We start from the raw sequence: 19,112 nt of genomic DNA on the forward strand, positions 1-19,112 counted from the left end.
TTAGTCAACTTCATATCTACACTTCTAAGTATATATAAATTACATTAATATTGAAGCTATAGTTCAAAACTAATATGAGTTAGAAATTTGGCGTGTGAAACCACAAAATGCCAACATTCAATATTGCAAATCTGGAATATTGATTTTCAAACTGTTTCAAATTGATTCAGGGCTAAAAGTAATCTTACACTGCAGTTCTGTGAAGACTGACCTGTGTGTATACATGCAAAGGGAAGCAAGAGTGAACACTGTACTCTGCTGTGTATATCCTAATTGCTAGCCACTGAGTTGGTTTCTTAGTTTACTGCTGAGCCTTGAATGACAGTTTGAACTTATCTACGCAAAAATTGAACACTACAGTAAACTGTAATAAATATATACATACTTTGATTGTTTCAGAACCCAACATTGTCTGTGGGGGCCGTGTAGAAGAATCAGAAGAATGCTGGAAAAGAAAAGAACAAAGGAAAAGGGAAGAACACGCCTATGAGGCATCTGGCAAGACAGAGGGAAATGAAGAAAAGCAAAGCAAAGGTTTGAATGGCACATTCTACTCTACAGCATTACCATAGACAAGGAGTCCTGCAAGACCTTATCAATGGTAGCACAGAGCTCTTCAGTTTGCTGCCTGAGCTGTGCAGGGAAACACAACTGGAAGAATCGAAACCAGGAACGGGGTTAGCAGTGAATTTGGGGATTGCATACCAAAGCAGGGAAAGCTGAAGTCATTACCTCCACTGGTAGGTCTAGTACGCTGGCCTTGGAGTTGCTTTCAGTCCTGGCTGGTTCATCTAGTGCCTAGTGATAAATGAAACAATTCTCATATGAGGTTTCTTGTTGATTACAATGTTGTAGTGATATCCTTACAAAGAAGCCCTAGAAATAAATCTCAGTATTTCTAAGGAAAAAAAAAATGGAATCCTTTTGTAAGATATTCTCAGCCATGAAGACACATTTCACATCTGTCCTCGTTCTTCTCTGTAATCAGTGTCTCTAATATATGAGGTAGTAATGATAAGGGCAGATACTGTTTTTAATTTTTTACACCTACTCTGTATTTTCTAGTTTGCTTTTATTCCTTTTTTATTTTAACTCATTAATTATGGCTTGTTTCTTATCCATCTTTGAAAACAGCTAAATCTTAAGTCCATGCTAGTTAATGACAACATCTGCAAAACTTTGGAATTATTGCTATGAATTTATATTTTCCTCTGAATATGGATGGATGTTTCTTTGAATGACTAGAAATTATGAACTAGAGGCAAAAGACTCATGATTCTGTTATAATCCCATAAATACTACTTTCATTTAGTTTAAGTTTTTTACCATTGCATTTCTTTATTTAATGCATGCCATGATGCATGCATGTGTGGAGGTCAGAGGACTAATTCTTTCCTACCATGGGTATTCCAATGGGAGTTGGCTTTCACTCAGATTGATGGTCTTTATAGCAGGCAATTTTGCTTCCTGGGCCATCTCATCAGTCCTTCCTTTAGTCTTTGGCTTTACACTCTGCCTCCCTAAGACTGAACAGCAACGAAGGTCTCTACTCAGCTATTCTATACTCTGCTTGTCATAAGTGGTACCCAGAATTTATGAAGCAGCACTTGGGGTTCTCCTTTGTGGAGACTTTCAGAATTCCATCCACTTGAATTACAGTTTCTATGTGACCTCACATATTTTTTTTCTGTATATCAACATGGTTTTAGATTTTTGCTAAGATTTAGTTATTCTGCCTTGAAAATAAATAAATAAAACCAACAAGCAAACTAAGTATAATTTTCTTTTTCTGAATATTGCTCCACTGTAATTTTTTCCCAACTATTCTAGTAACATCAAACCATCCTCTTTGTTTTTGTAATAGAGGAGTCTCAAGTATTTTAGACTGATTTCCAACTTCTATGTGTCAAAAGATGGCTTTGAACTCCTGTTCTTCCTGCTTCTATCTCTCACATGCTAGGATTATGGACATGGGCTCCCATGATGTCTACTTTATCTGCTGCTCGAGATTAAATCCAGGGCTTTGTGCAGGCAGTCTGACCCTGTATCAGCTGAGAGATATCTACAGCAAGAATCATCTTCCTGAACTTATTTGTGATCTGCAAAACAACCACCTCAATGTAGACTGTTCCTCCATTTTCAGAAGCAAAGTGAAACAAGTCAATTTAATATTTTAAGCTCACAAACTTTTTACCACTAAGATTTTGTGAATTCAAATTTCAAAACCACTTAAAAATAGGATTCTGGCTAAAGGTTACTTTTTGCCTACCCTAAGCAAATATCATTGTCATTTACCTTTGCAAATATTTTTTCTCATCCATCTTGTCCTAGAGAATTCAATGATTAAAAAATTCTTGGTCTTATAACAGTGGTGCAAATTCTGTTTCTGGATTTCTCATCTCAGTCTTTTTTTTTTTTTTTTTTTTTTTTTTTTTTTTTTTTTTTTTTTTTTTTTTTTTTTTACTTTGCCTGATTGACAATCTTTTTGATATGTAAGTTCAACACCTTCAGAATAGCATCAGAATCCAAATAACTTGGAGATTCCTCTTCCACACATTTTTGTTGTCAAACTTTTTCTTAGGTTGAAGCATATGGAATTGTCAGTGTTTAATGTAAAATTACCAAAGGAAATGGTTATCTCATAATGTTCTACCTATTTCTATATGTTTTATTACATTGAGGATTTCATGCAATGATTTTCTTACCAGGTTCACTCTCCCTCCCCCACCTTATTCCAGATATAGCCCCTCCTCTACTCAGCCTCTTTTGTGTTATTTTTTTCTCCTATCAAGGGCAATTTATGATGTCCAAATATACTTGGATGTGGGGCCTTCCACTAAAGCATGGGCATGGTCAAATTATTAGGGGCCATACTGTTAGATAAAATTGACCTTTCTCCCACAACTGAAAATTACCAATAGCTTCATCACCTAACAGTAGGACATGTTCCTTTCTATGATAGCATTTGGTCTGCTTGAGCTTCAGAAGGTTTTGTGCATGCTATTACTACTGATGTTCATATGAACAGCTACCCTGTTGTCTCTAGAAGGATTTGCTTCCTTGTGCTCGTCTACTACCTCTGGCTCTCACATTTTTCCTACCCTCTCTCCCTGTGTTGTCTGAGTATTGAAGTGAGGAAGGAAAGAAGGAAGGGAGAGAGGCAAGGAGAGAGAGAAGGAGGGAGGGAGGGAGGGGAATAGAGATAAGAAGGAAGGAAGAAAAGGGGTTATCTGTTCCATTTAAGGCTGGCATGCTGAATTATCTTATTCTCTACACCTTGATCATCCACTGCACATGAAAGAGATGCACTAATTTATGGGTATAATGACAAGTCATTAGGAGTTGATTTAATACTATGTCCATTTAGCAGAATAATAGTAATGAGTTATATTCTACAGTTTATGACTTGTCCAACCTAAAGTTTTTGTCCCAATAACAATGTCAGGTATGATTCTCATTTTATGGAGCAGGTTTAAATCCAATGGAAAGTGGTTGGTTACTCCTGTGACATTTGTGCTACTATTGCACCAGTGGGCGTATCTTATTAGGCATAGTCACTATGTATCTCACAAGATCCACAACTGCATGAGACTGATGACTACTTTCCACTTCTGTTGGTGTACATAGCAATGACCAGCACTATGAAAACTATCCAATAGGAATGAAGCTTCTGGGTCAATAAGACCTCAATTGCTTTATGTCCTATGACTCAGTTGTGTGATGTCTTTGGCAGCAGGATTATATCTTCAAGGTTTAGAGAGTCACCAAAAAAATTGGCAATAGCCTATAATTTTTTTTTGAAATATTATAGGGGTTTTTGAAACCTCACTGGCCAAGAATTTACTGGCTTTTTTGTTAGTCTGTTCTGTCTAGTAGGATTATTGTAGCCCTGCCTAAAGAGAGACCTCCTTTTAAGTCTTTTAGTGTATGTATACAGAAGCTTCTATAGTAGTGGGTTTTTTATGACTTTTTCAAAAGCCTTTAGTGTTATTTCTGTCTCCCAATATTCTCTCCTTTACTCTGCCCTTGCCTCTTCTTTAACCTTTTCTAGTTGAGAATCACTTTTAACCCTTTCCTCCCATTCACCTTTTAAATTTTTGATCACTGACTTTAAGACTTTTGCTACAGGAGATTTTCCAAGATACCTAGTCCTAATTCACTTTCAAAGTTTGACAACGTATCATCATTAAAGTCATTCAAAAATATGTGGGATGTGTTTGAAGGCAATTATAAAACATTATAAAATATGATTAGCAAAGTAATTAGAACAAATGTCTGGTCCCTTAAGGCAATAGCTTTCAACAGAAAAAAAAATGATCACTTGCATATACGTATCCTGGTATGTTTGTACACAAACACATAAGACAGTTCTGGACTGGAGTGGATTGTACAGTGTTTAGAATAGCAAGCCACCCGCCTACTCATCTGCATTTACTTCCTAGTTCTTACATCTTCACCATTATTCTGATGCTATCATACCCTGATTACAAAGTGTCTCACCAGCCATGGAACCACAGAATTCATTGCTCATCAGAATCTGTTTTTGTCTGTTTTAACAGAGTAAGAAATGTCACAGATTTAAAACTACTACTCTTTACTAGCAGGCACTGTGTCTAGAAGATATAGGATATGAAAATTGAATATATTCCTAAGAACTCAGACAAAGGAGCATGAAAGATAAATTTCATCATTTAATGGGATTTTTTTAAATTTTTGAAATCCTAATATAACTACATCATTTCCTCCTTCCCTTTCCTCCCTCTAAGCCCTCCCAATACCCATTATTGTTTTCTTTCAAATCCATGGCCTCTTTTTTCATTAATTGTTATTATATGCATGTATCTATAAATATATATATACTCCTAAATATAGCATGTTCAGTCCTATGTTACTTGTCTCTGTTTTCAGGAATGACCATTGGTATTAGACATGCAATTGGTACTTCCGTAGGGAAAACCTTCTTCCACTCTCAACATTCCTTACTTAGGAAAATATTGTCTGAAAACTTCTGTTTTCAAATTTTGCTTCTCTGTATTAGAAAACAAAATTAGGGAAATTAATAATAACAATAGAGAATTTTATAGTAATTGGTCTTATGTTTTTTCCTTTATGTTCTAAAATTATGATTAATCATGAGAAATGGAAGAAGGAAATAAGAATTTCATAAAGGATAACTCAGAAAGTTTAATTTTCCCCAATACAGTGTTTTTCCTCTGCTATTTACCCTGTAGGCAAGGGAGAGTATACAATGTCTGCACTTCAAGATACAACCACAGTGATTTACCTATAATGTGCATGATCACAGGTACCCATACTCCAGGGGATGAAATCATAAAGTAAAATGAAGATTTATACTAAAGAACAATGATTAACTATAACAAGAGCTTTTGCAGTGTCAAGAACATGAAGTGTCACTTGATTCCCCAGAGATATGTGGTTCAATTATTCCAGTCCCTCTGGAATGCAAAGCTGCTTCTAAAGCATAATCAGGAGCATCACCTGCTCTATTGGGAAGGGCTGTCTGCCTAGTGAGCCACATTTACATGAACATATAGGAGAGGCAATAGTTAGGTATTGGAGGATCTCCCAACTTACCAGATATTGAATCATGTATAATATTGGATCTATATTGGGTAATAGACTACACATGGCCTTCACTGTAGTATTAGTTGTGGAGAAGAGAGACTCAAGAAATTAAATCCAAATTCTGTATAAGAGGCTGAACACGGCACCCTTCAACTTCACAGCAAAGCATATGGTACCCCATTGCTTCACAGAAAGTGAATGGCATCCCTTGACTCCCCAGCATCATTTGCTCATACACTTCTTACTGCTAATCTTTTCCCACAAAGACCTCCTTGTGTTCCTTGAATTTTGTATCTTTTATATTTTGTGGAATTGACTTGCTCTAAATTTCAGTTTACATATGGAATTCATCTTCATTGTGAAGATCCAAGTGTCTTATGATAACCTTACTCCAGTCCAAAATTTAGTCATTTCCTGGTTAGGAATACATTTTGGAAATCTTAAAGAATATTGTATCATGAAATAATAGTTTAGCAGTTAAGTGCTTGCCACTCATGCATGAGAATCATATTCATATCTCTAGGAACCCACATAAATTCAGAGTGAGTGTAATGGTCCTCTTGTATTTCTATCTTTAGAGGGTAGAGACAGGGAATTCACAAAGAAACTTGATAACAAGAATACCCAAACAGGAGAGCTCCAAATTTGATTGAGAAAATTTGTCTCAAGGAATTAAGGTAGAAAAACAATAGAAGACAATTCCAAAAGTCAGCTTTGGGCCTACATGCATACATACATGCACAACACACACACACACACACACACACACACACACAAATCAAAAAAGACTATTGCATCATGAGTGCTTTTTCATTTTGTATCTCTAGTCTATTGGGTCTTTGTTTCATTGTGATCAATGGATCAATAAAGATATTTAGAATATATTGAAGGGTAAACTGAGAAAGAAACAGTTAAATAGATAAATGACATAAGTAATAGTGCAGTTCTCAGTAATATACTATAGATATGTGATTTAAACTGAGTGTTTTTTATTTTTATTTATTCTTCTCTTATATATTACATCCTGACTACAGTTTCCCCTTCTTCACCTTCTCACAGTCTCTCCTCCTCACCTCTCCTTTTCTCCCTAGATCCATCCCTCTTTCACCTCACCTCAGAAAAAACGGACTTCCAGGTAAATCAACTAAATATGGCATAACAAGACCAGGCACATATTCTCACATCAGGCTGGACAAGCAATCCAGTAGAAAAAAAGGGTCCCAAAGGCAAGCAAAAAAGTCAGAGACAGACCCTGCTCCCATGTTAGGAGTCTCATGAGAACACTGAGACATAAAACCATAACATACATACAGAGAACATATGGGTCAGACCCATACAGACTCCCTGATCTCTAGGAGCCCATTTGAGTCCCCATGAGTTTGTTATGTAATTTTGTAGACCATGTTCTTGTCCTCTCCTTCATCTCACTGGCTTCTCCAATCCTTCTTCCCCCTGCTCCACAGGACTCCTCAGGCTCTGCCTAATATTTGGCTCTAGGACTCCATGTCCTCTCACTATTAACTGAGTATTTTAACAAACAAATAAGAATGTTACATATTACTATTCAACTCATTGCCATCAAAGGCCTTAGCATGTGATCAATATTCATGAAATGAATTTTTTCAGCCCAAAATAAATGAAGTCAATACTTTAGTCTGTGGAAAATTACCACAGGCAAACATAATTCTTGTGCTACTTGAAATATTGAAATAAAGCCAATGAATGTCAAAATGCTTTCCTAAAACTATAAGAGATAATAAGAATTTGGAAGTAAGGTTATGATTTTGGGATAGTGTAATTGCCCACACTATGTTAAATAAAAGTGTATTGGGGCAAAATGTTCTTGAATTTTACTAAAATTTATTTTTTTAATTGACTATGATGAGTAGTTTGTCAGATGCATCATCTTGACCCATTCCTATATCCTATAGCCATAGAATATTTTATTCTATAATACATTTTTTATTTAAAAACATTTAAGCCTTCACTTTAAAAAACCAAAAGAGCATGTAGAAATATGCAAATGCAATTTCTTTATAGATCTCCAACTATTCAAAGTATATTCCTTTCACATCGCATCTCTATGAACTTCAAAATCTGAGGAGCTCCGTCTTACTTCTTGTTAATTCTGTGGGTTGAGAGGATTTGATGCCTGCTCCTCTCACACAGAAGGCTGTTGTGCTATTTTTAGCTGCTGTTCTATTTGTCTTTTTTTAGTTTTTATAAACTTGCTACCAGTTTCAAATTCATTCCATCAAAAACCAGGTAGTGGTGGTGCACACCTTTAATCCCAGCACTTGGGAGGCAGAGGCAGGCGAATTTCTGAGTTCAAGGCCAGCCTGGTCTACAGAGTGAGTTCCAGGGCAGCCAGAGCTACACAGAGAAACTCTGTCTCAAAGAAAAAAAAATCATCCCATCAAGGCTTCCAGGCAGGAGGATTCACATCTGACTTACTTTTTAGCAAGAGCATCTGGAGTTTGGTTCTTACCGCCAGCCAGTGATCCTGCCCTTGTAATGTGCCTTGCCTCTCTCAGCATCACAAGGAATCAGGATGTTTGTGAGCCCTGGCTTAATCAGTCATTCTCAAAGTTAAACTGTTTCCAATTCCCTCAAATATTTTCTCATAAAGGGAAAATATTATGTCATTCTCATTTTATGAGACTATAAATACATTTTAGCAACTAACGATAAAAGTATTATAAAAAAGAATCCAAACTCATTACCTCTTGCTCAGTATTTCAATGAATATGTCTGCCCTTATTGCCGGGAAGTAATCAGAACAAGTCTGGGAGAGACTGGATCAAGTCTGAGCTCCAGTTTAATCACACATTCTAGTTGTACTGCTTTTGGGGGAGTTTATGAGGCTTCTCTGAACAACAAATTCTTTACTCAGTTGTGAAGATGATAAAATATGTATTGCATCCTTTAGCTCTCAAGGCGCAAGCTCTCACAACTGCATTGTCCTGTTGCTAAATGTCAAAGAGTCTAAAATAACTTCCCTCCTAGCAGAAGGCCTTCTGTAACTATTCAGTAGAATTACAATCAGTGTGTAGCTACTCTTCTCATGCTAATTATGTTCCCCAAAACCTGTTTGCAGTGTCCTACAGTCCCCACAAGTAAGACACTGAGGAACCCTGCCACCAGTTGGTTTTGATTGGTAAATAAAGTTGCTGGTGGCCAATTGGCTGGACAGGTAAACAGAGGAAGAACTTTTAGATTTCATGGCCAAGAGATGGAGGAAGGAGCAGGAAGAAAGGGAGCCCCCATGCTAGGGAAAGAAGAGAGACACCAGGCCTGAGAGGTGCAGAATATAGAGAGCATAACCTTCCTACAGTTGTCAGGAATTGTGGTCCAAGAGGACTGAATGTTTGGGTGTAGGGCAGTCAACATGGAATACAGAATTAGTAAATAACCAATTCAGCAGGAGGAGGTGGATCAGCCATGTTTAGGTTAGGAAGTAGCCCAGCCATTGAGAAGTCTAAGACATATAAAAGTATAAAGGATGTGTGTGTGTGTGTGTGTGTGTGTGTGTGTGTGTGTGTGTGTGTGTGTGTGTGTGTTTCATTCGGGAACCCAGAACACTGGGGCAGGTAGCAAGGAATGCATACTACTGAAGGATAGATTTGAGTAGTATTATTTGGTTACTGCTACTCAATGGGACTTATTGTGTCCTATTACCTAGCCAGATTCTATAGATCCTTCTCCAAGGTCCAGCTAGGTGAATCCTGCTGGTCTTTCTATCCATGCGTTTTCTTCAACTCCCCAGATTTAGCCCTTGTGCTATGCCAAGTGCCCTAGCCTAGTTTGATCAACACTGCCTATACAACAACCAATCTCTAAGTTTCTTTCATGACTTCCATCCCTGCCTTCTACTTACAGGACCTTGCCCCACTGAACCCACTTCTCCATTCAGCCAGATCCTGACATTCCTCTCCAGGGTTTAGCCAGGTGAATCTGCCTGATCCTCATCTCCATGCATCCTCACCAATCCCAGCTCTGTTCTCAGACTCCAGTCTTGGACTCAGATGCAGACCCTACACAACCCAGTCTTCTGTACTTCATTCCACCTAAGCCATACCCAAATCATGGGACCAAGGTAAGCTGCACATGCTCTCTTTACCCCCAACCTGCTCTATCCATATCAGAAATAGGACTAATAAAAGAAGTTCACATGCCCAAATCTCTTCATGAAAATAAAAACAATATGAAAGATCAAGACAGTATCTTCCTTCCAACACCACCTTGTGCCAGAGGAAATTACCTAGATAAACCCCTAGGACACAGAATTTAAAATAATGATCATATTGTTATTGATCATATTGGGGCTAATGGAATGATGAAAATGAAGAAAATTTACTGTATGAAAACAGAATTCAATACAGGGATAGAAACCCTGAAGAGTTCTAAAATTAAACTGAAGATGCAAATGAAAAATTGAAGAACCCACCTAGAAAACCAAAAGTAAAGCTTTACAAGAAGGATGAACCAAACAGAAAATAGAACAACAGGACCTGAACACAAAGTCAAGGGTCTAGGTGAAATTAGCAAAGAATAGGATTAAGAACAATAAAAGTAGCATACGGAAAATGTGGGGTGCCCCCCAAAAAACTTTAATTATAATAATAAATGAGGGAAACAGATTCCAGCTAAATAGCATATCCCACATCGACAACAAAATCACAGAAGAAAGCATCTCCAAACTTTAAAAAAGATATACCCATACAGATACAATATGCACACAGAACATCAGATAGACAAGACCAGAAAAGAAAGTCTACCCAGCATACTATATCTAAAACACTAAGTATATTGAGAAAAAATGATTGAAAACTTCTGGAGGAAAAAACACAAGTGATATATAAAGAAAATCCATTGGAATAACAGCTGATTTCTCAGCTATAACTTTGAAAGCCAATATACCTTACAGCGATGTACTCGAAGTCCCAAAATACCATGACAGACAACCTAGACTGAAATACCAACCAAACTATCTGCTATTGTTGAAGGAGAAAAAAATTCTACAATATAAATAGCCTAAAATAATTGCATGCAACAAATTAACCTTAAATAAATATAGGAAGCAAAATTTTGGACTAAAGAGAGGAATAAACATGGTCAAGAAACTATATAATAAATATGAAGCCATAATTACTAAAACCATTGGCAGCAAAAATCAAAAATGTTTGACTGCAATCAACACACACTTGCAATAACCTTAAATATTATTGACCTCATTTTACAGTCAAAAGACACTGGCTTGGTAAATAGATCGAGAAACAAAATACACAAAATGCTCTCTACAAGAAGCACATCTTATCTCTAAAAATAGTCACTGCGGTACAGTAAAAGGGTGCTGCCCTTGAATCAAATGGGGCCAGGAAGCAACCAGTCACTGCTCTCCTAATATCTTACAAGACTGAATTCAAACTAAAATTACCACAAAAGAGACAAAAGGCACTTCAGTCTAATCAAGGGAACAGTCAACCAAGAAACCAAGAAGACATACTATCCTAAACATTGGGTATACCAAACTCTAGTACAAGCAATTTCATATTTTTTTTAAAAAAAGAAGAAGAAAAAGGAGGAGGAGGAAGAGGAAGAGGAGGACAAGAAGAAGGAGGAGAAGGAGAAGGAGGAGAAAGAGAAGAAGAAGAAGAAGAAGAAGAAGAAGAAGAAGAAGAAGAAGAAGAAGAAGAAGAAGAAGAAGAAGAAGAAGAAGAAGAAGAAGAAGAAGAGGGGGAGGAGGAGGAGGAGGAGGAGGAGGAGGAGAAAAAGGATTACTGTATTCAAAGCACAAAATCAATGAATAGTAGACGATTTCAGTACCCCATTTTCTATAATGGACAGGTCATCTGGACAAAAATAAGAAGAGAAGCATCAAAATAAAATAACATTAGACATCAAATGGACTTACCAGGTACCTACAGAATGTTTCACCTATACTGACTAGTTTTATGTCAACCTATTACAAGCTAAAGTCATCTGAAATGAGGGAGCCTCAAGTGAGAAAATCATCCATAAGATCATGCATCAGGCAAAATGTGGACATTTTCTTAAGTAGTGGTTAGCTGGGGAGGACCCAGTCCATTGTGGATGGTGCCAGGCAAGTGGTCCTAGGTTCTATAACAAAGCAGGCTGAGCAGGCCATGAGGAATAAAGCAGTCAGCAGCACTCCTCCATAGCCTCTGTATCAGCATCTGCCCCCAGGTCTCTGCCCTATTTGAGTGCCTGTCCTAACTGCCTTCAATTTTGAATGGTCCCATAGAATTATAAATCAAATAAACCCTTTTCTCCTCAAATTGCTTTTTGGCCATGGTGTTTCATCACAACAATAGAAAGCCTAAGACACCACCCAAATGCCAAAGATTATACTCTCTACTCAGCAGCACATGGGAATTTCCCTAAGACAGAGCACACCCTGGGACAAAACATAAGTCATAACAAATTCAGAAGTATTGAAATAACTAAGTATGTCTGATCAGACTCTAATTCAATAAAACTATAGATCAACAGCAAACAAATCATTAGTAAATACACAAACTCATGGAGATTAACAACTCACAGCTGAATGACGATCATGTCAAAGAACAGTTCAAGAGAGAAATAAAAACTTTAATGAAACAAAATGAAAATGAAAGTACAACAAAAAAATCCTCTGGAGCATGCTAAAAGCAGTCCTATGAGGAGAATTTACAACTCCAAATACCTGCATAAGAAGTACAAATAAATAGCTTAATGATACAACTCAAAATTTTGGAAAAGCAAGAACAAACCAAATTGAAACTCCATTGACAGAAAAGAATAATAAAAATCAAGGTAGATATCAATAAAATAAAGACAAAGAAAACAATGCAAAGAATTAACAAGTTCTTTGAGAAGATAAAATTGACTCACTCTTAGCACAACTAACCAAAATAAAGAAACCTAATTAAACAAAATCAGAAAGGCGTAGGAAAATATTATAGCATGCGCCAAAGATATTCAGAATATCATAAGGGATATTAAAAGCCTGTATTCCATTAAGATCAAAAACCTAAAATAAAAAAGAAATTACTAGATTTAGTCAAACTACCCATATTAAACCAAGTAGTCAATAATCTAAACAAACCCATAGCAAACAAGAAAAGTAAAATGTAATAAAAGGCCTTCCAACTAAAACAGTGGATTCATAGCACAAATCTTCGACTTTCCCAAAAGATCTATAGCCAATCCTTTTAAAACAATTTTTAAAAACTAAAAATAAAGACAAAAAAATGCTTTCAAATTCTGTGAAGTCAGCATTATTCTAATACCAAAACCAGAAAAAGGCACAACAAAAAAGAAAGCTACAGGCAAATATCTATGATGTACATAGGTTTAAAAATACTCAAGAATCACCGGGCAGTGGTGGTGCATGCCTTTAATCCCAGCACTTGGGAGGCAAAGGCAGGTGGATTTCTGAGTTCAAGGACAGCCTGGTCTAAAAAGTGAGTTCCAGGACAGCTAGGGCTACACAGAGAAACCCTGTTTTGAAAAACAAAAACAAGCAAACAAATATTCAAGAATCATTTAAAACTCAAATACAGACACATATCGAAAAATTTATCCACCATGACCAACTTGTCTTTATACCTGAGATGCATAGATGGTTCAACACACGCAAATCAATAAATATGATAAACTATTTAATATACAGTCTTAGAGATCAAAATACCCACATGATCCTGTCAATAAATGCAGAAAAAGCTTTTGACAAAATCCAATATGTTTTCATGACCAAATCCTGGAGAATGGGACTAGTGGGAACATACCTCAATATAATGTAAGCTGTACGCAAGAAACTCATAGACATTATCATCCAATATGGAGAAAAACTTGAAGCAATTTTACTGAAATTAGAAAGGAGACAGGAATGTTCACTAACCCCACTTCTTTCCATTATTTTACTCAAATCTCTACCTGGAACAATAAGGCAAAAAGGGACATTAATGGGATCTCAATAGGAAAGAAGAAATAAAACTACATCTATTTGCAGATAACACATTATTGTACATAAAAGATACCAAAGCTTCTACCAGAAAACTCCTAGAAATTATAAACAAATTCAGCAATGTAGCAGGATATAGAATCAACTTGTATAAATCAATAGCTTTTTTTATCCACCCCCAACAAAATCACAAATATGGAGCATGGATACACAATTTCAGTAGTTCCAAAGACAATAAGATGCTTGGAATGAGCCTAACCAAGAAGGTAAAAAATAACTACAATGAAACTTGATACCTCTGAAGAAACAGACCAGGAAAGACACTAGAAAATGAAAAGACATCACATGTTTGTATATTGGCAGAATTCATTTTGTGAAAATGACCATTCTACCCAAAGCCATTTACAGTGAAATCCCAATTAAAATCCCCAATTCATTCTCCACAGAAATAGAATAAAGCTACTCAAAAACTCATATGGAACCACAAAAGACCTCAGACATCCAAAACAATCCTGAGCAAAAAGAACAATGCTAGAGGGATTGCTCCATTCCAGATATCAAGATATATTACAGATACTTGGCAATAAAAATCAATGGTTCTGCACAATAATAAATGTAAACACATGGAACAAAATTGGATAGTCAAACATGAATACACATAACTTCAGCCATTTCATATTTAACATAAATGCCAAAAACATACACTGGAGAGATGAAATTATCTTCAACAAATAATACAGAGAAAATTGGATGCCTATATATAGAAAAAAATGAGATTAGACCCCTAACTATCACCTTGCCAAAAACTAACTCCAAATGGATCCAAGACTAAAGTGTTAAACTCTGAAACTTATAGGTGAAAATATGAGCTGTAGCATACCTAATATAGTTATTCAGAAGGACTTTCTTAATAGGTCCCCATTCGTCCAAGTATTAAGGCTAACAAATGGGAAATGGAACTTCATAAAACGGAAAGGCTTCTGAGGAGCTAAGGAAACAATCTATAAAAGTGATGAGGAAGTCCATAGAATGGGAGAGAAACTTTGCCAGTTTTACATCTGACAGATGATTGATAAACAGAATACATAAAGAACTCAAGAAAGCAAAGAAAAAACAAAATTTGCTAAAAATAAATTATCTCAAAGTATGTCCATCATCCCTAGCAATCAGGGAATTACACATCAAAACAGCTTTGAGACTTTGTCTTACTGTATTGTGAAGATGGACAAAACAACCCGTATCTGATGCTGAAGTTGATATATGGAAGAGTATCACCATTCCCTGTTAGAAAGAATGTCAACTGGTCCAGCCACTCTAGAAATCAATGTAAGAAATTCTTAAAACATTAGAAATGAATTTACCATATTACCAAACTGTAATACTCCTTGGCATATGCCCAAATGGGTCAACATCCACAGATACTTGCTCATCCGTGGTCATGGCTGCTCTACTCACAATAGCTAAGAAATGGAAATAACCTAAATGTCTTTCAACTGATAAACAGATAATGAAAATGTGGTACATTTACACAATGGAATACTATTAAGCTATACAGAAAAACAAAATCATGAAATTTTCAGGTAAAATCAAAGATCATAGAGAGTTAGACAGCATAAACTCAGAAGGACAAGGGCCACTCATTCTCTGTCATCTGAGGGGCCTAGCTCCACATCTTCAGATGTAAGTGTATAATCTGCAGTAACTGCGGAAACCCAGAAAATGACCAGAGACTATTTCACGGGTGTGAAAGTGGAACAGCAGCTAAGAGGGGACTAACAAGGTATAAGTGATCTAAAGCGGGAAATGTGAAAAACAGGGTGACTGTAATTAATAATAAGGGAAGAGATAAAGAAGAAAGGCAGGGGTAAAATGCTAGTAAGGACATCTGAAAACTTACAAGGAATCAAACCATTATCTATATACCAATATTAATAATACACAAAAGCTGGTGTATACATATATATGTATACATATGTATATATATGAGAATATATATGAGAATCCCTCTTTTGAGTTGTTGGTCAGGGTTGTCTAAGAAACTCCCAAAGCATTATGGGCCATTGGTACTGACTTTTTTTATCTTCCACAGATGAAAGGAAAGTCTCTACTGCCTAGCACACCATGCAATTTTGGATACAGGGATCAGACTCCTAAGCTGTATATAACGTAGAAGCCTCCTTCCTGAGTACTAGCTGTCATTATGCCATAAGGCTCCAGGAAAGCTTCCAATGAAGAGAAGCAATCCAAAGTCCTGCCCAGCCATTCACCCTATGGACCACAGCAATGTTCAATGTGGTGCAATAACTTTAAGGGTATAGTAGTAGCATGTAGAGCTTGGTAGTAACAAACAGCTCTCTAATTTGATTGAAGGCCAACTCAATAAGAAGAAAATCATGCCTGGTACTATTAAAATCTAGCTAACTTCCCATGGACAGTAAAGTAATAGATTTCAAAAGAAAACCTACGACTGGCTATCATTTTACTGAACCAGTCTAACCCTTAGCTGCATTCCTCATATCTATCCTTTTACCAAAGATAAGCATAGTTTTCACCTCTCACCAAGGAAAATTGCCTTTGCAACAGACACAGCATCACAGAAAACCACAGCTTTTTCAAAACCCAGAGTTGTGGATCCCAGTCCCAACTGACAAATCTGTAACAAAACTCCTACACCTAGGGCTCAGGAATCTTTGCAGAAGACAGGGCTAGAAGGACCATAGGAGCCAGAGTTTTCTGTGAGACTGTGATTGCTAGAAATAGCTGAGGAGTTACACCTGTACCATTTCACCAAACGGCTGCTTAATCAAGATCTGAACAAGAACAATACCAAAAGGCAAGCAAACATGGAAACAGGAAAGCTTATGAGGCTTCAACCTTAGACAAAGAACTACAAACAACACCAATTGGTTGTTCCTGACAACATATACACACAAGTGAGCAGGCTGTGTGTGTGTGTGTGTGTGTGTGTGTGTGTGTGTGCATGTGTCATTTTTTTAAAAAAAGAGACCATGAGTTTCAATGAAAGAAGAAGGTTACATGGGAGAGATTGGAGGGAGGAAAAAGTAGATGGGACATGATGTATTTTTTAAGAGAGAGAGAGAGAGAGGGAGAGAGAGAGAGAGAGAGAGAGAGAGATTTAAAGACTGAAACCAATAGGTATATAAATGGTAGTCACAAGTCCTCTAAAGGAATGCATGTCTGACAGTACTTCGGTATAACCAGTTAGTACAGATGTGAGTCCTAGAAATCTTTTCATCAATTTAAAAAAAAAGAATATTAGTTGATGTCTCTATAGTGTAGATCATGTCCTAGATTAATAACTAGATTATTTTTTGAACCACAAAATTTTAAATACATTCACTAAAGACTTACATTTAATCAGATGGCAGTTAGCAACCCATGATTTAAAATATTAAACAGACAATTTAAGATTGATCTGACAAGAAGATAAACTAAATCTATACCTTACTATTTTTCTTTCTTTTCTTTTTTGCCTTACTATTTTTATGTGACCGTTCTCATTGTGATCTTCCAAATAGCTATCTTGAGCCCTTCTGCTGTGGGAAAATAAACCTTTTAACTTTATATTTGAACAACTATTTTTACACTTTTACTTTATTGTTTTAATATTGAATAGCTCTGGAATCTATCAAAGATACAATTATTTATAAATAAAATGTATCATTAAAATGTAAGGCAGTAATGACATTTATTGGAAAAATTGTGTCTAAAACTAGAAAAAGATGTTATCCTTACGTATGCTTGGAAGGTCAGAAATAGAAAATATGAACTTCCTTCCAAATAAAAAGTATCTCTCCATAGAAAAATATTATTCATTTACAACACAGTAATGTACATATAATTTCTCCTCTTAGTACCTCAAAACAATTTGTAATCAAAATAATGATTTATTTACTTGGAATATTATTATATTCCCACAATTTAACTTAAAAGTTTGCCTTTTTGCAGTCAAACTTGAATGATTAACAAAAAATTGGAAAGACCTCAAACACTTTCTGCAATAGACAACAGTATACATTGTGACTAAAGTTAACGTACATAACAAAGTCACTTATCTTAGCCAAGTTTATAGCAGGTGGCATTTATATTGGTAGTCCATGCTCACACATGATGGAGAGAAATGATTACTGATAAAATCCTAATCAAAAGATGCTGAAGGTAACTCATTAAAATCTGCCTTACATTTATCTTTTCCTATTAAGACATGGTAAACAAATTTAGGTAAAACTGTTTCCTTCATAAAGCTTGCCTTGGGTACCACCCTCCCCTGAGATGTCAAGTAGCAGTAGGACTAAACACATCCTCTCTCACTGAGGCCAGATCAGGCAGTCCAGCTAGGCGAAAGGGATCCAATGGCAGGATCAGAGATAGCCAATTGTTAGGGGACCCACATGAAGACAAACTGATATAGACACATTAAGAAACCTTATATTGCCTGCCAACAAAGTGTATTCCTTTGAAAATTATGGGTTTTGTCCAGAGGTAATAGAGCTGAAGCCAATCCCATAATTTACTGATAGCTTAACACCTCATTACAAAGGATGGCTGAGTTCTAACTTACTGAAAATCTTGTTTTCAAAAAGAGCTTTATTTTCCAAAAATAATTCTATTTTCCACTTATACAATGTGCCAGGCACAAAAATATACTATGAATATAATGTGTCTTGAGAGAGGGTTAATTGCTGAACCATGTAAGACAAGTTCTATATGTGAGTTTTATTGTCAAGGCAACCTTCAGCATGGCTCCTAAAATAGTATTGTAAGGATGCTCTTGGATCAGCCTTCTGGTTGTGTTGTATAGGAAGGAATTGAGACAAGCTTCCATGATTAAGAATATTCCAGCTGTAAATAATGCATATATATGAATATAAAATATTTTAATTGAAATTATCCTAAGCAGAGGACAATTTTCACCCCAGAAGTTGTAGGTTGCCAGATAAAAAGGTGCCAGCTGTGGAATACCTTCCCTTGAGTTGTTAGTCAGCATAGCGCTAAAGACCACACAACAATGCAAGCCATTTTGTTGCGCTTTGTCACTGTGATGGTTTAAATAGAAATAGTCCCATAAACTCATGTTTCAATGCCTGGTCTATACGCAATGACACTATTAGAATAGGTGTGGTCTTGTTGAAGGTAGTGTGTCACTGTGGGGGTGGACTTTGAGGGCTCCTATGCTCTATCTACATCCAGTGTAGCACATGACCTTCTTCTGATACCTGCAGATCAAGATGTAGATCTCTCTCCTCCTTCTCTAGAACCATGCCTGCTAGCTGCCATACTTCCTGCCATGATGATAATGAACTAAATCTCTGAAACTGTAAGCCAGACCCAATTAAATGTCTTCATTTGTAAGATTTTGCTGTGGTCATAGTGTCTCTTCACAGCAATAGAAACCCTAACAAAAACATTGTCCCTCCAGAACTTGAAGGTGAGATCCTATGGCTGAAAATACTATCCACTTTGTTAACAAGACATAAAGAAATCAAGTAGGTACAGAAAACAGAAGCTAGATAACTTTCCATGTACCAGAAGATGCTAT

At 36.4% G+C, this 19,112-nt stretch overlaps 1 protein-coding gene across 22 annotated transcripts in view; it reads right to left on the reverse strand.

The window, feature by feature from the left end:
• The window catches only part of Mlip (muscular LMNA interacting protein), a 286,366-nt gene that overhangs the window by 93,203 nt on the left and 174,051 nt on the right, over window positions 1-19,112 (reverse strand). For 8 of the 22 annotated variants that reach the window (XM_031345602.1, XM_031345607.1, XM_031345603.1 and 5 more), the window contains 3 exons: window positions 733-798; window positions 568-651; window positions 386-445 (listed from right to left, as the gene is read on the reverse strand). The exons of 4 other annotated variants lie outside the window; for them this stretch is intronic. In XM_031345602.1, the coding sequence (XP_031201462.1) occupies window positions 386-445; window positions 568-651; window positions 733-798 (210 nt within the window). The remainder of the gene's footprint in view (window positions 1-385; window positions 446-567; window positions 652-732; window positions 799-19,112) is intronic. 10 more of the 22 variants (XM_031345604.1, XM_031345610.1, XM_031345613.1 and 7 more) reach the window with 2 other exon arrangements.

The sequence above is a fragment of the Mastomys coucha genome, unplaced genomic scaffold (genome assembly GCF_008632895.1).
Source record: "Mastomys coucha isolate ucsf_1 unplaced genomic scaffold, UCSF_Mcou_1 pScaffold23, whole genome shotgun sequence".
In the NCBI taxonomy this organism is placed as follows: Eukaryota; Metazoa; Chordata; class Mammalia; order Rodentia; family Muridae; genus Mastomys; species Mastomys coucha.